The sequence below is a fragment of the Taudactylus pleione genome, unplaced genomic scaffold (assembly GCF_031769625.1).
Source record: "Taudactylus pleione unplaced genomic scaffold, aTauple2 ptg000212l, whole genome shotgun sequence".
NCBI lineage: Eukaryota > Metazoa > Chordata > Amphibia > Anura > Myobatrachidae > Taudactylus > Taudactylus pleione.
The window spans coordinates 1,605,477-1,633,127 of record NW_028284614.1 but is presented as its reverse complement, the minus strand read 5'-3'; the positions used below and the strand labels follow the sequence as shown (position 1 = coordinate 1,633,127).

The window sequence follows — 27,651 nt, the reverse complement described above, 5'->3', positions numbered from 1 at the left end:
GGTTAACCCTTGGTTGTGGGGACAGATTAAAAAAAAAAAATGGCATGCTTGGGGCAAATTAAAAAGTACGGAATTATCCAATGCAATAAGAAATGTGCCCAAATGTAACAGCTTTGTGGACCTGTAGTAAATGGTCGCTTGATCACAGCTAAATTAGAAGTTACTAGCCCAAAAATTGTACTTGGAAAAAAATGGAAAAACATGACGATCTAGCAAAAGAAATGCCTGCAACTATCTGACCGGAAATCGCACCAAATACTTGGAATAAGGAACAAGCTTTCTGCACATTTATACCCCAGATTTCACAGCGACCCACGCTACAGTACGTTATCTTGTACACATACTCTACGTGGGGCACCCTAGCGCATTTTGTAGCCGTGAGTTTCAGAACTTAGTGTGCGTCTTATTTCCAGTGTTCTAGGGATCACAGAGTTGAGAGAACAGCGCATTCCCACAAGTTACCGCCTTGTAGGCCGCAACCTCCAAGCACAAGTGCATTAATGCAGCTCCGTCTCCACGCTTGGTCTCCAGGTGGTGGAGAGGAACATTCGCCTCGGCAACCTGCTGCTGTATAGGAACCAGTGCGAACGGCTTCTAAGGGGCAGCTGGAACCACGGGCCCCAAGTCAAGCTCCACGTGATGCGTCAGCCACACGACCTCGGAGGAGCACTCATTGTCTTCTAAGGGTCGGATGGGGGCGGCCAGGTTTCGGAAGTCGTGCTTGAGCTTAAAGCTCACAATCACTTCTCCTTTCTCTTGGAGGGGAGTGACCTTGATGAACACCCCGACTTTATTCGCTTTCCTGAAGGCGACGACGCTGTAAGAGAGAGGATAGCGCGATTACAATTCAGCACGCTGAAATGAAAACGGATTGTTAAATGATCTTTTAAGAAGACCAATGTATGCACAGTACATAAATGATGATGTGACCTGATCACGCCACCAGGATCGCCATATGGGCGAGTGAACGTATATAAAGTGACAGCTTACTCTGGATCATCCTGGAAGTCCTGAGGCTCTGCCAACTCATCATATTCTGCCGCGGCATCCTTACCGGCTAAGACCAGCTCCTTTGTTGGTACGATCACCTGCAAGAGAGGGAGCGGCTAAATTACGCAGCATTTGTACAGTCTATGGTGAGCCTTGCCTCTCTGATCACTGCTGTGCTAACTCCACAGCTGGCATTAGGAGCACTTGTGTAATAAGAAGCAATGAAAAGCCTGGATGTGTAGTTTGTGAATTACCCTTAGAGTGGCTGACAGGTCGGCAGAAATGCAAGTCCTGGATTGGTGGAAATATACAGGGGGGGGTATGTTTGTATATCTTTAATTTTAACAGATCTGCAGTGTAAGGTCAAAGTACATAAAACCTGATGTATTTTATACATTGTTAATATCTACTGCTGTTTAGTGATCTTTAAGGAATAGACTGTCAGCAGCTGGGATAATAAACTTGTTATATACACACACGCAGGACACCTCTTAAGTAGATACTTCCTGGGTATCTATAATTAGAAATGCAACACGTTCTGTGCCTGTACTGTTCCCTCAAAGACTTAGGTAATAGGATTTTATTTTGTATTAAAGATTAAATACACAGGGGGCACAGGATTTTCGGACCGGACCTTGGCAGTGCTGTTGACGTCATGGGGATCGCCGTCTTCGCATGGGATCAGCGTTAAATGAGTGAGGTTCTCCACTGGGTTAGTTAGAGTCAACAGGACCTGGCTTTCCTGCAATATAAAGTATCCAAACATCAGTAGTGCGCACGTGGTCCTCCTGGCTTCACACTGCGGCAGATTCCGGATCACTCAGCATCCAGCTACAGGAAAACACTGTAATAGGTAGGGAGGGCAGTGACTGGACTAGAGCCTTGCCTATTGTGTGATGTCTTCACTAGCGGATGGAGTTGGATAAAGTGGGCTTCCCCTTCAGGGCGCAATCTGCTCCATGCAATAATGGAAAAGTACAAATCTACTATTATGTAACCTACAGTAACAAGTGTAACAAAAGGCTGCTTGTGTGTTGTGATCACTATATATAGGTTTCACACTGCAGGACCCTTCTGTACAGATGACCCCACATGAGTGATGGAAAAACAAGTGTCAGGGCCGGAGTGCTGAGACTGTACAAAAGACATTAGCAGGCCACTGAGTAACAGTGACTCAAAGGCGAATGTGTTAGAACGTCTGCAATGATGTAGTCTATATACCGGGGAATCACACAATTGCAGCATGCCTTCAGTATGAGATTTAGGCCCGTACACACTGGACGGTGTGTGTACGGGGCGATGTCGTCAACGGTTTGCCCGACAGGGGTGCCGGCATCGGTAAGTGCATCCACACTTGCCGATGCCGGCCACGACGAACGACGGTGGGGGCTGGATTGGGGGAAAGCGTGCTGTATTCAGTTTGAGCCGCATGTACAGCCGACTGGGGACAGCGTTATCGTCCCGTGGGCGCTTGACGGTGAATGCATACACACTGGACCATATGAACAATATCGTTCATGGAAATCATCCAGTGTGTACCCGGCCATAGTGGCAGCCTACTCAGACGTCCACTCAGACTGTGGCCAAACCTCTGGTGCTGATGTTTGATGCTAAACATTCTCTAATCCCGACATCCATTCATCTAACTACGAAAAAGCTGTAATACAACAAGGGCTATATCCCGGGGGCAGCAGAAGAAATGGAGTTAAACTATTATAATGTGAGATTAGAATAAAAACCCAACTTCAATATTGTGTAAAGTAAATATTATAGCGTCTGCTCTGGTAGGTCCTGTTTTTCGTGCATGTCTTAGTTTGTCGGGGGGGGGGTTCCCTAGACTTTAATAAGAGGACGCTAGACTGTGGTGCTCACCTTCATATGGCGCAGGTTTGGAATGGACATAATTCTCACTTCTGGGATGTAGCTCCTGCACAAATTAACCACAATTAGTAGGATGAGGATAAAGTATTAACAACATTAAACCTTAAAATTCAATTCTTCCAACATCCACTGGTAGGTTAATTGGTACACATGGTAGGGAATATAGATTGTAAGCTCCAATGGGCAGGGACGGATGTGAATGGTCAAACATTCTCCGTGGAATATATATGAGCTAAATAAATAACTGGCAATAAAATAATAACAAAATAAAAGTCTCCTCTCTCCCTGATGAAAAGAAAAGTTTCTGACTAGCGGACATATTGGTGCTAGGGCTCAGCAAAGCTTCATGCGCCAGTGTCGGGAGAAACTGTCGGTTCTTTGATCCGCTTACTTGGCGCCATTGCAGGAATTTATCTATTTTAAAGTCGGCACCGGACCCAAGAGCTGTGAGGGGACAGAGTTTCACTTTAGAAGTTTGATACATCTCCTCTAGAGTTTCAAGCACGAAGAGTGGATAAAGGCGCCCATAGCAACCAAATAGCTTCTACCTATCACTTTATTTGATAACTGCTATCTAGCAGCTGATTGGTTGCTATGGTCAACGTCCCCACTCTACAGACTGTTTGAGGCGGGCTTTTCTCTGTGAGCTAATCCCGGTCACCGATGTCAGGACACACAGTAAAAAAACATGAGCATTGATATAATAAGCCCTTGCATTCTTAAAACACCCATAAAATTCCCAGGAGCAGGTGAAACGTCCTAAATGACATTTCCGGTCTAGCTAGAAAGTTCAAGTACTCACAGGGCGACCAGTTGGATCTTAAACTTAATTGACGTTGGGTTAAACTCCGGCTTGCTCAGATTATGTTCACATTTCTGGATTAAAAATAAAAACACAAACACAAACATGACTCGTACTGATCACACAGCAAACATCTGAGAGGGTGTGTGCGGAATAATACAGATATCGGGATTTACATACCCGGCAACGGAGAGAGCGTTTAATGAGGAGATGTTTGTGGCGAGGGTGAAGCTGCGAGGCGCATATGGGTTGGAAGTCTGACTGTAACAGACGTTGGTCCAAAGTAGTAACTAGTAACAAAGGAAACAAACTCAGCGTTACGACACTTTAGGGGGCAGAGAATCAGTGTGGAAACCTGGAACGGATGGCGTTAATGAAATCACTGTGCCAAGAGTCGTGTACAGGATAACAGTAAGTGAGACCCACAATAGCGTGTTCAAGCGATAGTATCAGATCAAGAACCACTTTCACTATGTAAAGCAGCCGTATTACCTTCTGTTAGATTTATAGGTCTGGTATAATAGTCCTCAGGTAACGGCTCCACTTCATCTACTGGCTGCGCTGGTTCAATCTTTATCTCCTTCTGGTCGTCTACTTCTTTGAGGCTGGAGAAGCAACACGTTATAGGTCAGAACAAGCCCGGCCATAAGTTCTATAACTTTACACATCAGTATGATCAATAACGCAATTCACATCTGAGGGCCCGATTCAGCTGCGGTCGCACTAGCTATGGCAGCTGGTAACATGGCAGCAGCTGCGTTATCACTAATATGGTAACGCAGGAGGAGAAGTAACGCCTCCTGCAGGCATTACTGATCCCAGCTGCGTTCTAGAACGCAATATCGGATCATCTGCGATCCCGTCAGTTGGCTGAGTGGCCCATGACCCATGCAATGCCGGCCGCCGCAGATGCTAAAAAAAGAGGTCAGGAAGTCACCGTCAGTCGATGGAGATTCCGACCTCGTCACTCACCACAACGGCTGGCAACAAACCTCCGTTTTTGGAATCGTAGGCCATCGCCGCCCCCACCCCATAACGGCAGCACACTGTCAATCATCCACAGTTTGCTGCTGAACTGCGAGTGATATCGCATACTCGTACTGTACGTGCGCAGCACGGCTCCAGCGCATGCGCAGATTTCCGAACATCGGGAACCTGCATAAAGCACTTCCCTGCGTCCTCTGCTGAGTCAGGCCCTGAGAACAATAACATGATAGAGGTGGATCTGATAGGGAACAGATGCTGATGTCTCACAGCGAATTGGACAAGTCTATAACAACTGAGACGCCCTCTTGCGATAGCTTAAGACAGTGCATTTCCGTCCGCTGCATTTTTAGACGCACCATCGAAGCTTGCACTATGGCAGGTGCAGATTCTCCATGGGACTATGGCCGCCTATGTGAGCGATCGTGCATCTATGGAGGAAGCCGCTTTCAGCAACAATAATCCCATGTCGGCTTCCCCACCTACCAGGAACGCCAAAGACCCTGCGTCTGATTATGTGCTGCGTCTGAGCGCTGACAATCGAGGCGCATGCATGGTGCGACTTGGACGCATGCGCAGTACATAAAAAAAATCGGTAAACTGTGAATCAGGTGCTAAGGGGTCTGATTCTGATTTGGGAGCAAACAAAAAAAATATATACAAATTACTTTGTATCTGGAGCAAACCTTATTGCAATGCAAAGGGGGGCAAATACATTGATTGTTTTTGCATGCAGGGTAAATGCCGGCTGCTTTAGCATGTAGCCTACAAATACTGGTTTTACCAAAGTACACAGGGCCAGAGTCAGAGACAGAAGCAAACCCTGCTGCGACTGTGATTGCGTACGCAGCGGACTTGGGAAAATATGCTAATGACTTAGCTGATTTCTTGTGCACCTTCGGCGTCTGACGCCTGCGGCTTCCACAGGGAAAACGAAAAACATTGGTTGCATATGGAATGTCGGAGTAAACCTGTGCTGTCCCAGACATAGCGGCTCTCCTATGAGGCTGGGGCCTCCACAGTTGTGAACGAATTAGCAGAGACTCAGAGAGTGTGTGCCCAGGAAATTCTCCCATCACGTCTACATCTACGGAAACCTCCTCCCCCTCCCCATTACCTCCCCCAAACGCTGACTACCGGTCACTCATTTCGCAAAGAAATCCTCTCCGCCATCACTAATCCATCGCCGCATGTACGCAGTGCAGCTTTGGCGCATGCACGGTGGCGAATTTTTTTTTAAAACATTCACTACACCGTATGAGACATCAACATGGAGTCCATCGCCTAATTCTGCTTTGTACAAACCCTGGATAAGTTATAGAACACAGTACTTGTGCACAACCCCCAATTCAGTCAATGGATTACACAATAGAATGTAAATGAATAAAAACACCAAATGCCAAAAATCAATTCATAGGTTATAGTTTCAATACTATTGCTCATGAAACATAATAATAACCAGTGATAAGTGCAATAGGCGTACAATATACACATGTACTGTACACATACTGCATCTCCATCACTGTAATATGTAATCTAACATACTGTACATAAAATACGGTCAGTAACTTCCGGCTATTTGCACAGCAGACATGTCGGTCAGTATTTTACCTGCTGTATATTGTAACTTTGTAATAGATCTGCAGTTTGCATGCTCTTAATGTGTATTTTATATATACGTTTGCACTTCTATTACTTATCTGAATTTCTATTATCATGTAGTATTCACGTCTTTTTGCTGTTTTTTTTTTTTTTGCAGTGTGCTGGAGGGAAAATATGTTTTTCTTTTTTTTCTAGCCTAGAGTTACAAGTACCTGTAAAAAACTATTAAGTTGATCAGGAGCAACCACTATTTTGTATTGCTGTTCTGAGAGGCATGGATGGGACAAGCATTGGGAGAGTGTGCTGGTTCCTGTTGTGCATTTGGAGGTCTCTGGGGTACAGTACCTCCTAGGTGAGTTGGCTGTCAACTTAGATATATCTATGTATGTGCCATTATCATGTGGCATAACAGGATGCAATTACTGTATGACCCAGAGTGGGTGCTATTATCATGTAGCGTTAGGGACGCCGGTACAGAGAAGCCTTGACGCAGCCCGGCGCTTAACCATGTATTTGCAAATATATGCAACAAAGATCTCTGAATTTCTATTATCATGTAATATTCAAGTCTTTGTGCTGGTTTTTGTGCCGTGTGCTGGGGGACATTTTTTTTCTTTTTTTCTAGCCTAGTGTAAACCCCTCCCACAAGCACCTGTGAAAAACTATTAAGTTGATCATGAGCAACCAACCACTATATTGTATAGATAAAATGTGGCCAGTAGTATCCTGCGATTTGCACAGCAGACACGTTGGGTCAGTGAGGAAAGTATCCCAACATTTCAAATTACAATAATCCGTTTCCAAAGAGATTTTCCTGTCAATAGAAGTTGGGATACCATCTTACTAACCTACCATGTCTGCCAGGTAAGGAGGACAATACTAGTCCGTTAGTATTTTTACCCTAACTTTGTGATAGATCTGCAGTTTGCATGCACTTAATGTGTATTGTATATATACTTTTGCACTTCTATTACTTATGGCAGCACGATGGTATAGTGCTTAGCGTCATGAGTTCAATTACCGGTCACGGCCCTATCAGTGTGGAGTTTGTATGTTCTCCCCGTGTTTGTGTGGGTTGCCTCCGGGGGCTCCAGTTTCTTCCCACAATTTCAAAAACATACTGGTAGCTTACTTGGCTTCTGATAACAAAAAAAAAAATGAACCCTAATACTTATATGTGTATCCATGTGATGGGGAATAAAGGGCTCGATCCAATTAGCCTATAGCCACGCATCACGGCAGCCTGAACACGCACAAAAGTGCTCGCAGCCCCATGGGGCTCCAAGCAAAACGGTGCGAATTCGGGCTCGTGAGGTGCCGTTACCGGCGTTTTAACCCCGTGGCAACGGCAACTCGCACCCTTCGCGTCTAATTGGATTGTCCCCATAGAGTGTAAGCTCCATTGGGGCAGGGAATGATGTGCATGACTAAATTCTCTGGAAAGCGTTGCGGAATAAGTGTGCGCTATATAAATAGCCATGACATGGTAACAGTATTTTGGATTTGATATTCTTATACATTTACGTTTTATTCTTGTACTGTGGGAATATAAAATCCGTATTCTTACATATCTTTAATTGTCCAAAAGTGTTAATTTTCGATGGCATCTCATTTGAATTACATGTACAATGTCCCCCCCCAAACTGAAGCACCCCTCTGAGGCCACCCACATTGTACCTAAGAGATACATGCAGCAAAAGGTCAAGAAGCCATTATCAACACTCAGCACAAACTTACGTCAGCCCAGCCAGAGGCGTAATAGGGACCCCTGGTCTCTGGCGCTGGAGCCTCGTGCCGCGCCCATACTTGTCCTGTATGAAATGCAACAGATGCCGTTATTACCTCTGTAACAGAACAGGAGCCATCAGAGGATGATAACCATGCATGAGAAGCAATGACATAATGAATTACTCCTCTCCAGCAGAGGAGGCTTAGAGAAAGCATAATGGTCAGCGTGTGACTGTACGTCCGTCGCTGCTGGACAGCATGAATAGTGAGCAGTGAGGCAGAGAGGACGAGGCCCGGGACTTACCGCTACATGAATAGTGTGTTGCTGTGTTGTATTCCCATGTTACCAGCAGGGTGCAATTAAGGCAAAAACAAAAGAGGGACAGTCAGACAGAAGAACAGTAAGAGATTGTTTTTTTATCCTGATATAAGAAGCTCATTGATGCATTCTCACTGGAGGGGACAAGATATCAGTATAGGATCTTTGTGCGCTTCCGTGATATTCCCTCTAATGATGCCACAAGAGCTAACACCGCTAATACACTACTAAGAGCCAAATGGCAGCAATAACAATCCGTCTGTGGCCCTTCTCTAATAGAGGACAGTTTATTTATGAACATTTTGGGGGGGCTGAACCCTTTAAATAAGGCTTCTGACAGAAGAGAATCTCCCCAAAATGTTACCGGCTTTCTATTTTCTCATCTAAAGACACAATTTTACATGTGCCTACAGCAGGGGTGGGGAACCTCAGGCCCGGGGGCCGTATAAGGCCCGCGGAATCATTTGGTCTGGCCCTCGGAGCTTTTTCTGCTAGCCTCATCTGGCTTACAGGGTGACTAGAATGTCACCCTGCAGCCAGAATCTATGCAGCAGTGCCGCCTAGAGGGTCCTTAGGATGCTTTAGACGGTCACACCGATGCCCTTACAGCTCCCCGAAGCATCCTGAGGATGTGATATCACACGGAGGGGGCATAGCCTGTACCGGGTCCGCGAATAACGTTACATATATCAAAATGGCCCTCGGCAGAAAAAAGGTTCCCTGCCCCTCGGCTTGCTCCGTCACTCCCTCGTCCCTCCTCCGGCTGCTGCTCCGACTGTTGTTCTCCCGGAAGAACACTGTAAAGTTTAAAAAAATTATATATACCGTATATATATATATTACTGTTTTCTCCTTTTCAGACGGGAGGTCGGGGTCCGCGGCTGCAGCGGCGAGGTAGGTGTGAGACAGTGAGGTGAGCGGAGGGGGGTTGGGGGGGATACAGAATTACCGCAGCTGTAATTAGTGCTGCGCATGCGCCGCTTTTGTGAACGTAACAGCGCATTCGCAGCACTGATTACAGCTGCGGTAAGTTAGAGCAGATAGGGGAAAAGTATCTATTTTCTGAAGAGCTGTCATCGCAAAAATTACAGCTTTTCGGAATAGATAGTTATGGGGAGGAGGAATGATGAATTCCTCCGGTAATTAGGTAGAACTCCATGCGAGCTCTAAACCTAATTACCTCCATCAATTTTTTAGTGTTGATGAATAGGCCCCTTTGTATTACCACATCTCTTACGCTTTGCGTCCTGCTGACTATCAGATATAGCACTTACGGAAAAAGCTAAAGGCATGTAGTTTCTACGCCGCACCAGCTTCTTGCGGTCACGTTCGATCTTCTCTTTTTGTGCCAATTGCTGGTAGTACTCCAACAGTTTGTTAATCTTAGTAAAGAAAACAAAGGTAAATGTAATATACACACACATCATATTTAATAATTTTTTTATTATTATCTTAGGTACAGTGGGCCTGATTCAGAGCCGGACGATCTTTCAGAGCACTCGCTCTGAATCGGGGCGTTTTTTTTTTTTTTTTTAAATGGAGCCGGCCTCCTGGCCGCTCGCTAAGCTGTGTGTGACCACCCACAGCTTTTGTGAGTGGCCAGGTGATGGTCGCGACCATTGCGGCTTGCGACGAGACCCTTGTGGTAGGGTCTCGTTCCCGCAAGCCCCAGTGAGCTTCCTGCTCTAAATAGAGCAGGAAGCTCACCACTGGCATCACTGGTGATGTCAGTGGTGCCTCCCACAAACGGCAGGCATTCCTTTAGGAACGCCTCCGTTTGTGTAGCCACCCCCCTTGCCTGCCTTCAAAACGAGGCAAGCTGTCAATCACAATCGACAGCCGCCCAGTTTTGGTGCGAGACCCGTAGCGACGGAGCACCCGTTGCTGGCAAGGTCTCGCATATGCGCACGCCGGGGGCGGCGCATGCGCAGGGGGCAAACATCGACCCGCTTTCGAGCGGGTCTGAATCAGTCCCAGTATACGTTGTCTGAAAGCACAATATTTTTTTTTATTTTTTTTTAGCCTGAGTATTTTTACATTTTGGACAGTAGATGGCGCCAGTACACGTTCACTACTGCAAACATTGCCTTGGAATGAATTCTAGATGCTGTTTTATCATTTCAAGCCTAAGTAACAAGTCGCATATCATACTCATAAACAAGGCCCTTGCTTACCCTCTGGGTGTATGGATTCTCAGGTTCCTGCCAACCGCCGCTGGCTGCAAAACAAAGAAAGCGTTTTACAATAGAGCTTCACTGTTAGGGAGCTGCCATGTACGCACGGGTGACTGCAGACCACGGTGCTGGTAACTTGGAAGCATACCGTACATCTATATTAGCTAGATTGATGTTTACTTGGCTGTAATGAGGAACAGTTATTACTACATCTGTATTTCCCCCCAGAGTACAGAATCAGGGGCCATCTCTGTGCACATTACTAAACTGTATAACTGCAACAAAAGATACATATGCATGGCGAAAAGAAAAAAAGAGTGTCTCTTTGTTGGCGCACTAGAAAAATCATATTAAAATATAACTTTTATTAATTTCTGTAAAATAACATGCCTCTCCAGGGAAATATTAAAAGCAATTAGGAAAATAATATGAGATATGGTAAGAACTTACCCTTGTTATCTCTATTTCTACGAAGTCCATAGGGTTCCACAGGATACCTTGGGGTATAGGTGTGACGTCAGTCGCAGGGCACCAAAGAGTTAAGCTTTCAGCCTCCCAGGATGCACTAGGTCCCCCTCCTATACCCCGCCCCCGGGCCAAGGCACCTCAGTTAGTTACCAAGCCATAGGCCGGAGGAGGAGAAGGAAGAGAGAGAACAAAGATCTGGACACATACAAGAATCACATTCTCACCCGAGGGAGACGGAAAACCGGTGACCAGAGCAAAGCCCATCTGCAGCACAGGTGCGACAGGGCGGGAGTCCTGTGGAACCCTATGGACTTCGTAGAAATAGAGATAACAAGGGTAAGTTCTTACCATATCTCATATTTTCTACTTCAGGGTCCATAGGGTATCCACAGGATACCTTGGGGATGTCCCAAAGCAGTATCCTTTAAGGGTGGGGACGCTCCTGTGCAGAAAGGAGAATCCGCCGCCCGAAGGAAGCATCCTGAGAGGCGAAGGTGTCAAACCTGTAATACCTCACGAAGGTATGGACAGAAGACCACGTAGCAGCCTTGCAGATCTGAACTGCCGAGGCACCACGTCGAGCTGCCCACGAAGGACCCACAGACCTAGTGGAATGAGCCTTCAGAGAAGGAGGGACCGGTAGGCCTTCATGAAGATAAGCTTCAGAAATAGCCATACGGATCCAGGCTGCCAAAGTTTGCTTTGAAGCAGGCCAACCCTTTTTACAGAAGCCATAGAGGACAACAAAGCGTCCGACTTCCTAAACAAAGAAGTGCGGTCAACATAAGTCCTTAAGGCCCGCACAACATCCAAAGAGGCCTCACCCACGGAAAGACCCGGTGAGTTAAAGGCCGGAACAACTATTTCCTCGTTAACATGAAACTGGGAAACAACTTTGGGAAGATACTCGGGCCGAGTGCGGAGCACTGCCCTGTTCCCATGAAAAACCAAGAAAGGGGGTCTACAAGAAAGAGCCCCTAACTCAGAAACACGTCTGGCTGAAGCAACGGCCAGAAGGAAAACAGTCTTAGCTGTTAGCCATTTAATATCCACTGAGCCCAGTGGTTCAAACGGCGGTCCTTGGAGAGCCCTCAGGACCACAGCCAAATCCCAAGGCGCCACAGGTGGAACAAAGGGCGGCTGAATACGGAGAACACCTTGCATAAAGGTGCGCACATCCGGGATTGTAGCAATCCTACGGTGAAACCAGACAGATAGGGCCGAAACCTGTACCTTCAAAGAAGCAAGGCGAAGCCCATGATCTAGTCCCGCTTGCAGGAAGGCGAGAATCCGAGACAGACGAAACTCCCGCGGTGCATAACCTCTCGGTCGACACCACTGGAAGAACGTATGCCACACGCGATGGTATATCCTCGCGGAAGACGGTTTCCGAGCTCGTAACATGGTACGCACCACAGAGCTGGAAAACCCCCAGGACCTCAGCATGGCCGTCTCAACAGCCACGCCGCCAAAGACAGCCGAGTCAGGTCCGGGTGAAGACAAGGACCCTGAGACAGAAGGTCCGGTCGTAGCGGCAACCGCAGAGGACTGTCCACGGACAGACCCTGAAGGTCTGAGAACCAGTGCCGTCTGGGCCACGCGGGAGCTATCAACAGGAGCGTCCCTCCTTCCTGTTTGAATTTCCGGATTACCCGTGGAAGAAGGGAGACCGGAGGGAACAGGTATGCGAACCTGAACGTCCACCGGACGGACAGAGCATCCACCAGAGACGCCCCTTCGTCTCTTGTGCGAGACCCGTACACCGGCAACTTGTTGTTGTGCCGGGACGCCATGAGGTCGATTTCTGGAAGACCCCACCTGTCCACCAGTAGTTGAAAAACGTCCGGGTGCAGGGACCATTCCCCTGGATGAACGTCCTGGCGACTTAGAAAGTCTGCCTCCCAATTTAGCACTCCCGGGATGAAGACCGCTGATATGGCCGGAAGATTGCGCTCCGCCCAAACCAGGATCCGAGAGACCTCTACGAGAGCCGCCCGACTGCGAGTTCCTCCTTGCCTGTTTATGTAGGCCACGGTGGTAGCATTGTCCGACTGGACCTGCACCGGGTGACCCTGGAGAAACCGCTGTGCCTGCAGGAGAGCATTGAAGACCGCACGGAGTTCCAAGATATTTATTGGAAGCTCCGCTTCTGTCGGTGTCCACCTGCCCTGGAACAAGTGTGGACCCGAAACTGCTCCCCAGCCCCGAAGACTGGCGTCCGTTGTCAACAGGACCCAATTTGGAACCCAGAACGGACGTCCCTTGTTGAGGTGGGTCGTCTTTAACCACCACGCAAGGGACAGGCGAACCTCCGGGGTGAGCACAATCGTCTGGAATTCAGAGACTGAGGTAGCCCGTTCCACTTGGACAGGATCAGGTGCTGCAGAGGTCTGGAGTGAAACTGGGCGTATTCCACCATGTCGAACACCGACACCATGGAGCCCAGTAACCTCATCGCCGAGTGTAAGGACACCCGGCGGCTGTGCAGACAACTGCGCACCCTTGACTGTAAAGCAGAGATCTTGTCCTCCGTCACGAAGATCCTTTGCTGTCCCGAGTCCAATAAGGCTCCAAGATGCAGAATCCTCCGAGACGGGATTAGAGTGGACTTCTGCCAGTTGATTAGCCAGCCGTGCCGTTGCAGCAGTGCAATGGTCAGGTCCAAGTGGTGTAACAGGAGCTCTGGAGATCCTGCCACCAATAACAGGTCGTCCAAGTACGGCAACATGCGGACTCCTTGCAGCCGCAGAGAAGCCGCCATGACCGCCATAGCGTCCTGTATGTCCAATGACACCATGTAGTCCCCAGGTTCCAGCGCCAGAATGATGGACCGTAGGGTCTCCATCCGAAACTTCGGGACCCGCAAAGACTTGTTGAGTGCTTTGAGGTTGAGAATCGGACGATATGACCCATTGGGTTTCTGTACCAAAAATAGATTTGAATAGAAACCCTGGCCCCTCTGGGAGAATGGAACAGGCACTATAACTCCAGCCTGGAGCATAGTGTGCAATACCTTCCGCAGCTCCGTAGCCTTGTTCCGGTCTGATGGTAGACCCGTGGTGAAGAATCGAGCCGGGGGTCTGTGCCGGAAGGAGAGGGCGTACCCGTGAGAGACCACCTCCAGAACCCAAGTGTCTGTCGTAGTGAACGACCAACACCGGGAGAACTGCAGCAGGCGGCCTCCCACCCTGGGATCCCCCAAGGGGAGACCCGGACCGTCAGGCCGCAGGCTTGTCATCTGGCTTGGGGGCCGGACGTCTGGTACTCCATGCCTGTTTCCGGGGCTTGACCGATTTCTTAGGGCCAGCCTGTCGAGGAAACGACTGTGGTTTGGGCCTGCCCTGGGCCCTAGATGACCGAAAGGACGATGGTCCAGAACCAGAAGGAGCAGCGGCCGACGGGAGACAAGCAGATTTGGCTGCCGCCAGCGTGGCCACAATCTTATCCAGATCCGGACCGAAGAGAACTTCTCCGGTAAACGGCAACGCTTCCAGACCTTTCTTGGATCTGCGTCCGCCTTCCAGGATCGCAGCCACAAGGTGCGACGAGCAGCTACCGCTGCTGAAGAAATTCTAGACACCAGAGTACTAATGTCTAGAGCCGCCTCGTTGATGTAGGTGGCCGAATCACGGAGATTGCCAATCAACTCCGCCTGTTCGGCCGGACAGTCGGATTCAAAAGAAGCCTCTAATGAATCCGCCCAGCGCTCCATCGCTCTGGCAACCCAGCAAATGGCCATAGCCGGCCGTGCTGCCCCCCCTGCAAGGGAATAAGCGGACTTCAGGCAGATTTCTACCTTGCGGTCCGTAGCATCCTTAAGGGAGGACATGGATGGCATCGGCAATGTGGCACTACGGACAAGACGGGTCACGTGAGAATCCACCTGTGGAGGGGATTCACACTTAGCAAAATAATTATCCGCGAACGGATAAGCCACCGCCAGGCGTCTCTGCGGCTGGTATCTTTTGCCAGGTTGTTTCCACGCCTCCTCTAAATGGTCCACCAACTGACCCGAAAGAGGAAAGACTGTGGCATCGCCCTTCACATCTTTGAAAAAGGCATACTTAGATTTAGCCGCTGGGGGAACTTCGTCCTCAATCACCAAGGCTGTGCGGACCGCCCGAATAAGTCCAGGAATATATACTTTGGACTTAGCATCAGCGTCCTTAGTATGGAAAGGTTCCTGATCGTAAGGATCCAGAATCTCCCCATCATCAGACGTCCCTTCGTCATCCTCATAAGGAGCGGACAGAGACGCCACCGGCCTTTTATGAGGCCGCATCACAGACTCCCCTTGCAACACATCCGACAAGTGCTGTACAGAACTCGTCAGGGAGTTAACCCACGCTGGCTCCTGAGAACCCGGGAGCGGGGAAATAGGGAGACTGTGGGGTACCACCAATTGTCGTGGGAACCCCTGCATGGGTGACGACACCACAGACTGCTGGGACAAACCCATCGGAGTAAACGCGGGCTGCGGAGCTAACTGGCCCACTAAAGCTGTTAACGCCTGAGCGAAACAAGCCCAGGGCGGCTCCTGTACCGGTGCTGTAACCGTAATAGGCCGCGCCATGGACAAACACTGCCGGCAAAGGCCCTCCGCGCTACCCTCCCCCTCCGCTAACGGTACTTTGCACGTGGTACACTGTAGCCGGAGGGGAAAATCACTTTCAGACATGATGGCACCACGTATGTGACCTCTCTCACCAATTAAGTATTAAATAGGCGAGAGACCACCCTGCAGCACCGCACCGCAAGGGCTTTAGCAGAAAGAACAGGGACAGTAATAAAGCTGACAGTTTAGAGAAGAAAAGTTACAGGCAGCGCTAGCACAGTCACATACAATGCAGAGAAATAACAATTCCTGCACTAACAGCGCTGATCACTCAACTACACAGACACAGGGCCTGGTAGGACACAGCGCTGCATACACAGACCTGAGCCACAGCGGAGGAGAGGTATGCGGGGGGACCCAGACCACGATGCTTCCTTCCAGACTTCCAGCAGCGTTCACCATGCGTTGCAGAGAAGATGGCCGCCGAGGAGCAGAGAGAAGCTGGCCTGGGGAAGGAGCGCTGACACAGGACCAGTCAGCACAGTGCAGAGAGGGCTGTGTGCAGCGGGGGAGGCGCCGGCTGTGAGACAGGGAAGGCGCGCTCCCCTGGCATGCATTTAACCCCTGGGACGCCGCAGCGCTACCGCTCTGCTGCGGTCCGCTGTCCCAGGGGGTAGTGGAAGCGCAGGTTGGTCGCCTGGCTCCACGCTGCAGCCAGTCCCCAGGGAGCCCCCTGCCTGGGGACTTAGGACCATGTGATCAGCGGGGACCCACCGCGGGACCCCGCTGCTTACCTCTGTCCCCCTTGAATCCGGCCATGGTCCGGAGCATCTGGGGTCACCGCTAGCTGTGACCCCAGACGCCCACCAGCATCCCCGGATCAGTACCGGCGTTCTGGTACCGGCGGGGTGTAGGGAAGACAGCATGGACGTCAGGACTGACTGTCCATGCTGTTCATCCAGATGTGCAGCCACAGCTGCATGAAGAAAAAGCTTCAGGGGCTCTTCTAGCCCCCACTCCAACAGGTGCACCCGACTCCGGCCGGGCACCAAACTAAACTGAGGTGCCTTGGCCCGGGGGCGGGGTATAGGAGGGGGACCTAGTGCATCCTGGGAGGCTGAAAGCTTAACTCTTTGGTGCCCTGCGACTGACGTCACACCTATACCCCAAGGTATCCTGTGGATACCCTATGGACCCTGAAGTAGAAAATTTTTTTTTATTATTTTTTATGAAGAAATGAAATAAACACAAATAAAATTTACCTCACTCTCCAATGTGTTGTTTCCTTATCTTGTTTTAAAGTTCATACACACGGCCAGATTTGTCAGATTTGTCAGATGAACGATTGAACGATTTGATGAACGATTTGACCAACGATTTGAACTACGAGCGATTTTTGACTGCATTACAATGAATGGAATCGTCCAAATCTGACTGCAAACACATCAGATGTCAGATATCGTTATCTGAGAAGTGGGAACGCGCATCGTTCATCTGACAAACATGTCAGATATGTCAGATTTTCCTTCAGATATGAACGATTGAACGATTTTTAAAATCGTTATTGTTCAGATCTGAAGAAAAATCTGACCATGTGTATGCACCATTAGTCTGCCCTTGTTATAATAAGCATCCACTATAAGGAGAATTGCACTCACTGTTGCAATCCCCATATGGAAATATACAGTATCAACATTTCTTGAATCAGGTTTCAGAAAAAACTCATTTTTTCCCCCTGTATTTCCAGAACCAGGACCGGATCAGAGCCCAGAGCCCAGTGCTGGTTGCGATGAATACGGGGGACCCCTACGTAATTTGTCCCTCATATTTTGGCAACCAGGGCTGGTTCTGACTAGCCCGGCGTTGGTTTTGCCTAAATACAGGGGACCCCTATGACGCTTGTCCCCTGTATTTAAGCACAACCAGCACTGGGTCACTAAAAGCCTGGGGATGGTTGCTCTTTGGGGAAGTGGGGGGAATGCAGTTTTTTTCCTGTGTCATATTGCACTCGATCTAATGAATATGCAAATAATTAGATCGCGCACGATAGATTGGGTGAACATCGTATAGCTTTTGCTGCACATTGTTCCCTTCAGCTGCCGGAGAGAGTTCAAGGGAGATCGCATACGACATTGGATCGTTTGCAAATCGCACCGTGTATGGGCGCCTCAAGAAAGAAATAGCAGCCATGGAGAGACACCCATTATGGCACACCTAATGTCCTTTACTGAGCGGCTACAGCCAGCATCCGGCGTATCCTAATTGTACGGAAATGAAAGTCCTGCCACAGCTGTTTCCAAGTGGGTTTCTTATTTATATTTGCCCATTTGAAGAGACATTATACTGAACAGTAGACCCTACTAATAAACAGACACATCTCTTTATCGGCTTATTAAAATATACACATGGTTTAGCGTTTTTGTCCTTTAAAACACTCACCCACTGACTTGTCGGCCATCCCCACATCTCTAGACGTCCAGCGGCAAAAACCGCAAGCAAGATAATAAGCCTTCTTCATGGTGGTTTTGGCTGGATCATCGGGCAGCGGAGCGGGAATGCTGGTTGCGCGGGTGGAGAGAGTGTGCATGCAGCAAGGGCAGTCAAAGCAGTTAGCGCACCTGTGTGACAGACAGACAGAAATAACGTTACATAGACGTCTGCTGCCGACACTGCAATACCCACTTATGGGGAATAAAGGCTCACTCATAACTTGGACCACTTTCACAAGAGGATATGGAATTCAATTCACAAAAATTAAATCTAAGTTCATAATACATATGTAAATGAGCACTCCTACAAGACTTAGGGGTTAATCTAATAAAGGACAATTTTAAATCGATCTGAATCGATCAGCATCGATGTGTTTCAGGGGCTAAATCACGCATTTAATAACAGACAATTTTTTTTTTTTATGTTGATTTTTAATTGTTAGCAAATATGCGATTTAGCACTTGAAACACAACATCGATTTAGATCAATTTTTTTAGAAAAAACCTTTAGTAAATTTACCCCATACACTTAGATGGAAAAACACAGATTAGGAAATATGGGCCCGATTTTGAGATGGGAGCAAAGCATAAAAGAGTAAGTAACTTTGGGCCCGATTCATTACCCATCGCAATAGTGATCACTGCGATAGTATGCTAATTCACTGCAATCATCATCATTAGTATCTGGAGTTCCACGCACCCCATAGGATTAGTCAAACCGGCGTCCCACCTCCTTCTGCACGCTATTATCAAGCGCGAATGTCAGCTTACATGCCCACGACGCTCCCCTGACACTTCTGATGGGACAGATCTGTGTGATCGCAAAGTTAGCGCCTGGTCATTGCCTAGAAACTCCCATTTCATGGATAACGTACATACTGGCTAACTCTCTCCCTATGACTAAGTCTGATTTAGCGCTGATTTCTTTTAGGTGCATGCGCAGTGTGCTGAAACCCACCAGATCCGTCTGCATTGCCGCTTATCTTCACAAAGCCTACATATATGTTTATAGTACATAGCATTTAAAGATGCACATAGATCCGTATCAAGGCCAAATATATTGCTGGGTTGTCCCAGGGATCTTGCTCATTAGTGTTGCCTGTGCATTGAACCTCCCACTCAATGGGCCTGATTCACTGCGGATCGCTATTGCGATTGTGGCTGCCATTACGTACGCAGGTCTGCTGCGAAAATATGCTAATGAATGCAATCAGCGAAGCCATCACACAGCCAACATAGAGACGCCCACTACCACCAACTACCGCTATCTCACATACGTAATGCCTTGCAGTCCTGCGCATACATCGGTAACAGAGTAACATCGGCCCGTCACGCACATTTACAGCAGGTCTGACCTGCCGCAGAAATCGCTAACCTCGTCGCACGCAGTGTGTACTCAAGCTGAGTATGCCGTCGCAGTGGCTAATTTATGCACGCCCAAGGAACGGCGTACAAACAGACTGGCACTCCTGCGTTTCTCCGACCACTCCCCCAGTCACCACCCCCAAACGCTGACCTCCCATCACTCTCTACGATGGCTTTCTTTCTGCGTGGGTGATCGCAAAGCTAACACGCGCACGGATGCATACGCAGTATGCACCATCGACCGATGTGCGTACGCGGTTGCAACTGCGATGCGGGATGAATCAGGCCTAGTGTCTGTACATAAGGGGACGCAATTTTGCTGTTCATTAGTGAGCGGCAGCTCACTGACTGCACTTTTATTCCTCAGACTCACATTTCACTGTGTGGTAAACAGGAAGCTGCATTATTATTGCCGATTAGCGAACTCTTCTGCGCAGCCATTATTGCTGAGCCAAAGTGATTGGGTGAATGAGACTAGAGACAGAACTAGACAAGACAATACTGCTGAGCAAGACTCATGCGGAAATATGTCCCATATTAACAAAACACAGGGCCTGATTCTAACCCGGTCGCAAGCGATGTGCGCTCGCAAACGGGTCGATGGTGGGCCAGTGCGCATGCGCACGACGGAGCCGGCTCCGTCGTGCGCATGCGCGAGACCCAGATAGCGACGGGCACTCCGTCGCTCCGGGTCTCGCAACAAAGGGGGCGTGCTGTCGATGTTGAGTGACAGCACGCCCCCTTTGGTGGGCGGGCCGGGGGAGTGGCTGCCCAAACGGAGGCGTTCCCATGTGAACGCCTCCGTCTGAGGCCGGCCCCACTGACATCACAAGTGATGTCAGTGGGAGTGCTTTCGGCTCTGTTAGAGCCGAAATCTCTCTGGGGCTTGCGGCAACGAGGCCCTACCACAAGGGTCTCGTCGCAAGCCCGATGGTCGCGATGGTCTTGACCATTGCTACCAACTTCCTGGCCGCTCGCTATAGCTGTGGGTGGTCACCCACAGCTCTGCGGGCGGCCAGGAGGCCGTTCTAAAAAACAAGAAGGCCGGCCCTGATTCAGAGCGAGCGGCTCTGAATCAGGGCCCCAGATCATTAACTAAAAAACACCTCGCACACAATAAATCCTAACTTTTTCTTAAGATTAAAAACGAAGTCTAACATCAATCAATATACAAAATATATAGATTTTTTTTTTTATGTGTAAAAGAAAGAAAAAAACATATAAAACCATAACAGCAGCCAGAAACCACAACAAACCTATTCTTCTTCAGCTTGGCTTCAGCCGACGGCATATTCTCCAAGCAGCTGGGACAATAGTGCGAGTCCACCTGCGGAAAATGATGAAGAAAATAACACAGGACTATTATTATTACCAGTTATGTATATAGCGCACACATATTCCGCAGTGCTTTACAGAGAATATCTTACCATTCACATCAGTCCCTGCCCCAGTGGAGCTTACACTCTATATTCCCTACCACATGCGCGCGCACACACACACACACACACACACACACACACACACACACACACACACACACTTTGCAGGGAGCCAATTAACCTACCAGTATATTTTTGGAGTGTGAGAGGAAACCGGAGCACCTGGAGGAAACCCACGCAAGCACAGGGAGAATATACAAACTCCACACAGTTAGGGCCGTAGTGGGAAACCTCAGTGCTGTGAAGCAGTAACGCTACCATTACACCGTCTGTGCTGCCCTGATATATAAATGAATGCCATTTGCAGAACAGTTTATAAGGGCAAATATCACAGGTCAACCCAGGGGCTTGCAAGTGCAAACTGCTCAGACCCAATGCTCAGACCCAATGCACCCTAGGAAGTCTGATTCCTCTGGAATAATGTTGTTGAGAACGCCATCAAGGTTAGTACTTACAAGTGGTTTTTATCACAGTTTCAGAGCCAGGAACAGTGACTGGGACAAACTGGAGAATTGTTAGAACAATAGTCATGCAGTGGATATGGGTTCTGATTGGACAGTTGTCATAGCTGCCCAATCAGGTGTCGCGGTTCTGTACACACACCTCAGTCTTTTCAGATAAAGAGGCAACCAGGGTGGCTGCCTCCCCTGGTATTTTCGTGAGCAGTATCAACAACACATGGAACTATTTATTCATTGAAAAAAATAGTTGGACCCTTTTCCTTTTTTCCATGTGTTGCTCATCTCGCACACTGTAACCCATTCAGTGCACCAAAGATGGCCGCCTTGCATGGTACACTCGTGTGTAGGATGAACAATGCATGGTTCTAATGATTTAGCATTCAGTAGCTTCACCATTATGCGCCATCACTTCCAGGCAGTGTAATCCTATGTAGTATGCCTAAAATGGCTGCCTCACCTGGATCCTTCATGCGTAGGAAGAATAATCCTAGGAAGTGATGCCCCAAAACGGCTGCCTCACCTCTGTCTTACGTTCATGGGTTCTGTATTTTCCACAAATATAAACCTGTGTTTTATGTGTATGGGGTCTGTAAAGTGCCTGGAGCCCTATTGGACAAAACCGCTATATAAATAAAATTATTATCTATGTGTAGCACAAAACCCTTGTTGAATCCAAGGCTAATCCACAAAGCATACAGAGGGTCCTGGAAGGCTTACACAAAGAAATAATAAAATAAAGCCATTGGTTATGAGAAGCTAACCAGGACTGACACTGTCTATATGTGTGGTCTAATAAGATGACATCAGGCAGAACAGTACATTTCTCTGTTAATAACATAAAACTATTTTCTCTCCCGCAGATAAGGTGTGTGCGTGTGTGTGTTCTGCATTTCCGGGATAACAAATGCACCTTTATTTCCTCCACAATCTGTAAGAGCAACCCGCTCAGATACAATCGCTCCAATTACTGTCACGCTGCGAGGGGCACAAACAATGTGGTCTGTAATATTTACACACACCCGATATGAGAGCACTTCCCCGGTAATTACAGGCTTTATCAGACTATAACCTGCGGGAAAGCACCTTTTATACACATGGTAGACTTACCTAATGCCAGATGGGCCATGGATCCAACCAGATGGGTCCATGTTCCTTTCAGCATTTGTTTAAACCGCTGTCAGTAAAAAATTCTAACAAATGCTTAAGTTACATCGCCCTCTTGTATACTTAAGGTGCCCGCACACATAGCGATCTGCACCCGATCCCACGATGTGTGCGATTTCCCCTGAACTCTCCCCCTGCAGCTCCCAGGCAGTCGTGATCACGATTTGGACTAAAAAATGTCCAATCTGTCTTAAGATCTATCGTGCATCCAGTTCATCGTGTCCCAGATTGGCAAATCTGCCCTACAGCACGGCAGATCTGAAGATGCGATGGACGTGCATTGGCACCACGATCGTGAGTGGACACTCACGATTTGGGCAATATTTTACACGATTTGTCGTCATGATTCGTCGAAAACGGGCAAATCGTGTACAATATCACAATGTGTGTGGCCACCTTTAAGGACTGATTCACTACAGATCGCTATTGCGATCGCAGCTTAAGCACGCAGGTTCGTTGCAGAAATGTGCTAATGACTGCAATCGCACAGCTATCATAGGGACGCCCACTACCGCTTTCGCAAATCCGTAATACCTTGCAGTCCTGCGTTTACATCGGGAACATCGGCCCCTCATGCACAATTACAGGTCTGACCTTACTGAGAAATCGCTAACCTCATCGCACGCAGTGAGCCCTCAAGCTGCGTATGCCGTTGCAGTGGCTAATTTATGCACGCCCATGTAACGGCGTTCAAACAGACTGGCACGCCTGCATTTCTCTGACCACTCTCTCGTCACCACCCCCAAACGCTGACATCTTGTCCCTCTGAGATGGATTTGTATCTGCGTGAGCAATCGCAGTGCGATCACAATGCTAACTCGCGCACTGCGGTGCATGTGCTGTACGCACCATCAACCAATCTGCGTGCACTGTTGCAATTGCGATCCAGGATGAATCAGGCCCTTAGTGCAGCGCAATGTGAAGGGGTTAAACCACTAAAATAAATATAAACACTATAAAGTTATTTTAAATGAAGGGTAGTGTTCCCGCTAGTCTGTTTTAGCGGGGCACCACGCTATGCCCTATTTCTAAAGGGCAAAAACCACCCTGCCCTCCAGCGCCCCACTGAAACAGCCTGCGAGTGCTGTCCCCGCCCGCGGGTCGTAGTGTCCCGTGAGTGGCGAATACACCCACCATCCATTCCCACTGATAGCAGCGCTTGGGGGCAGCCCGTCATGTCCGTAAGTGTCAGGCACGGTGCCAAGAGTTGCAAAAAGGGCACGCGTCTTAAAAACACGCCCCTTTTCCTTGGCAACGCCCCCTTTCTGGCCACGCACAGATGTGCCCTTTCTCTAGGTCCGGTGCCGGACCTAGAGTGAACACTAGAAGGGGCAGTTATAAAATAGTAGGAGGGTAGACTGCTTATGTTATATTTCTTATCCTAAAATAGGGCTCTACAAAGCTTTATCTATTGAATACAGTATCTCACTTCAAGCAATACTAAGGGCGGGATTCAATCAGCCCCGTTCACTAAATGTGTGCTAATTGATCGCCGGCCCGTATTCAATTAGCCCCACTTGTCAGGGATTTCTTCTCGGGTCTCCCGAGACCCGAAAATAAAACCCCGTTAACTGTGCAGTTATTGGGTGATAACTGGCAGTTATCGCACAGGTCCGTGAACTTAATATGGATCCTGTGCGTTAATGCCCGATAAACCGTTTTAACGAACATGTTTTACGTGCGTTAACAAGGATATCGGGCGAATGCAGGAGGCCAACTGAATAGCCCCAGTCGTTATAGGCCCAGACTACCTCCAGTTATTACCCGCAGTAATCTACCACGGATAATTGAATTTTCCCTTATTATCATCTTTTATCTATATGAAGTCTCCGTACAGCGAAAATTACAATGATAAACAGTTCAGTGGAAAAGGGTTCAAAACAGACTGGACAAGGGGGAAAAGACAAATATCAAACAGTCATATTTATACAACAAACAGTTATAACCACGTTACTGGCTCATATTTCTTTCCAAAAATGTCCCCAAAATTGTTGATTTTTCTTTTATTACCAAATTGTGTAAATAACGTCAGTTTAACCCGATTCAGTATCATTTTATTAACAAATATGCAGATTTATTAATACAATGATGCTGAATAAGAGTTAAACAGCTCTTCTTTACATAATTTGATCATTAAAAAAAAAGAAAATTAACAATTTTGGGGACATTTATTGGAAAAAAATTATTTTATTCAGGAACAAAAAAGAAAAGAAACTTTGTTTACACAGCTGCCCCCCCTAACAGAGCCTGTAGCCAGGGATGAGAAGGGAAGTCGCAGCTTCCCCGAGCCCGGGCTGCAGGAGGCCTGTCCTTTTAATATCGACCCACTTCTGTAGCCTGGCCGGCAGCAAGAGGCTGAGGATAAAAACGTTTACCAGCTAGGACCAATATGCAAGTTCTCAGGTGTTTATGATAAAGCATGATGTTAATGGAGACTGAGGTAATGATAGGATGGAATAATGATGCAGTTCATGAGGACTGATGCCGGAAGATTGATATTAATGGGGAAGGGGCTCCATCATACCATCCAACTGGCCAGATTTGAGTGACTGTCCCACTGTCCTGTGATTAGCTGATTTGCTAGTGGTATTTACCCTGCCAAATGCAGCATTATGGCGCCTACACACTAGACGATTTTTTGCACGATTTGGCAGATTCTGAAGCATCGGAACTACAAATCGTGTCCACAAATGATAGCGATGCCGATGCGTGGTCCCGCAGGTCGTTTGTTGCATCCTTAGATCTTACCTACATGCAGTAAGATCGGGCAATCTCGTTAACGAAATGAAGGTCGTTGGTTAGATTGCACAGTACAAGCACGATATCATATGTCCTGGAGTGCCGGGGAGATGATGGAAAATCCTAGACAACCATGCAAGGGTTGCGAGCCGTCTAGTGTGTATGCACCTTAATAGATGGTGTTCTTGTAGTAAAAATACCCATGGGGGGTGTTAGGGGCCACATCCACTATGCTATGTACACCCTACCCAGATTGTCACAGCCACATCCACAACTTGATTCAGAAACTCTCCCAATGTTGGACGGCGCGGATTACTGATGACTAGGTGGATGGAGGTTAGTCATTCTAATTATAATGATAGGATGAAAGTGATGAGCGCAGGGTGATGATGATGAAAGGAGGTGGGTGAGGTAGAAAATGAGATGTAGAAGGGGACTGAATGGGCAATGATGATGCTAACAAAAGGGTGAGAGGGTTTGAGGAGATGGGGGGAGCATAGAGCTCGGATATGAGGGGGGATAGAATAGGATGAAGATAGAAAAGAAACATTAACAAGAGGATTAAAGGGGGTGTGAGGCTGTAAAATGGGGGAGCTGTATGTGAACGGGTGTGGGGAAGGTGCGCAGTCCACTATAATACCCCTTTTACACCAACCGAATAACCCGGGTTATTGCCGGGTCGAGGCTCTGTGTGAACGGCTCCCAGAAAAATAACCCGGGACGATTTACCCGGCAATCTTACTCGGGTTGAGAGCAGGGTTGAAAACGGGTTGTTCCCAGGTCATGCGGCAGTGTGAACGGGTGCTATCCGGATTATTTGACCTGGCTACATTCTGCTATTAGCTGATTGGAGCTTCTGGGGCGCTGGCAGATGATGTCATTTGTCAGTGCCCTGCAGAGAGACGCACACGCAGCCATCACTTGCCTGCCTAACCTCCTGCACACAGCCTGCACACAGCAGCCTGACCCACAGCCTGTTCCTACCCCTCTCTTTTGTTGCCTTTTGTGACCTCATCTTTGTCAGCCCTTAAAAAGACCATTTTTAATGAAATCTATAGGGAAAAGCAGGGATTACCCGGGTTCAGTGTAATCGGGGCAAACCCGGGAATAACCCGGGTCGAGTTGCAGTGTAAACGGGGTCTGAAGCCGAGTTCGACCCGGGATTGACCAGTGTTCAAATTCCAGGGTCGGACCCGGGATTTTGGTGTAAAAGGGGTATTAGTGGAAATCATAGGGAAATGTTCACAATATTTGTCTGGCTCCTATATGTTTACACAGGCTCCTAGATTCTCAGAAATTTGTCAAGCCCTGTTTTATAATATTATTTAGATTATGTGTGTAATGTACTATTTTATTGTAGCCGGCAAACGTCAGAAATGGGCTTATTATCATTTGGAACAGATCTTGACCTATATACATTTATTTTGCAATGGCAATTATTTGTTTATGTACTTTGCAAGGCGCTGCAGAACACTTGTGGCGCCCTACTAATAATAATAAACGTTAGTACGGTTTCTATTGCCTTAATTATTATTATTATAATACACTATTATTAGTGTCAATAATCTGTTATCTGGAGCAAAAGCCAAGTGATCACGTTATTCATTCAGCACTAGGTAATGCCATTGGAAATTAAATGAGAAAAGCAGTCACAGTATGAAACGCCTGATTGGTGACGTTGGAAACAGACAGCCAAGCTGGGCATCACAGAGCTCTCCATCCACTATGGCTCAGCATAAGCACCCGTTAGCCGATAGTAAATGAAGTGGAAGAGCCAAGGGAAACCCCACTCTGGCAGTAGTACTACTGTACTAGGCCTGAGAGACCACGGCCTTTATTAGAAACCCAGCCCAGGACCCTAAGCCAAATCAGTGACAGTGACTGACAGGCAGTCGTCAAATCAGAGCCAACCGGTACCGGCGCCAGCCAATCGCCGCGGAGAGCGGGTTAAAGTCCCGCCTACTGACATGACGTCATACACCCCGAAGAGGCGGGGAGAGTTAATTGGCAACATAGAGCAACCAATCAGGGAGCTGTAAGGGCAGTTTCCCGTCACCCCATTGGTCACTGAGACGCCGCTGCTGACATGGTGCCTGATCGGCTCCAAGTCTTCCCATTTCTCACTAGTGATGATGAGAGATTTTACCTCGTGAGAGACGCATTCCAAGGAGCGGAGCTCGCTGCAGTAGCGGCAGAAGTACAGCTGCGAGAGCGGCGCCCGGATCTCCTTGTCGCCATGAACCAAGTACAAGACCCTCTCCAACTGGAACAGCGACGCCATTTTCCACGGAGCCCCGCCTTCAGGGTCACATGAGCAGGGTGGGGGTGGCCACTGTCCTGGGCTACGTCATGACATCGGGTCACGTGACAGGAGCACCCTCTTTATCCATTTTAATTATATTTAATACAATGATGTACTAAGGACAGATATATATATTTATTTATTTATTTATTTATTTATTATCCTTGATATCCCTTTTATACCAAAATC

General features: G+C 48.0%; 1 protein-coding gene across 2 annotated transcripts; it reads right to left on the bottom strand.

The window, feature by feature from the left end:
• Positions 1–27,488, bottom strand: DCTN4 (dynactin subunit 4). 2 transcript variants are annotated; one of them, XM_088478247.1, is made up of 14 exons: positions 27,307–27,488; positions 20,614–20,684; positions 17,943–18,121; positions 10,481–10,524; positions 9,581–9,688; positions 8,292–8,312; positions 7,997–8,070; positions 4,166–4,278; positions 3,854–3,963; positions 3,674–3,747; positions 2,863–2,917; positions 1,625–1,732; positions 991–1,088; positions 1–817 (listed from the first exon to the last, which is right to left on the bottom strand). In XM_088478247.1, exons 1-14 carry the CDS (start codon positions 27,439–27,441, stop codon positions 595–597), a joined length of 1,413 nt encoding a protein of 470 aa, XP_088334373.1. In that variant the 5' UTR covers positions 27,442–27,488; the 3' UTR covers positions 1–594. The 2 variants fall into 2 exon arrangements, with proteins under 2 accessions (XP_088334373.1, XP_088334374.1); XM_088478248.1 differs by lacking the exon at positions 8,292–8,312.
• Positions 27,489–27,651: the final 163 nt, after the last annotated feature.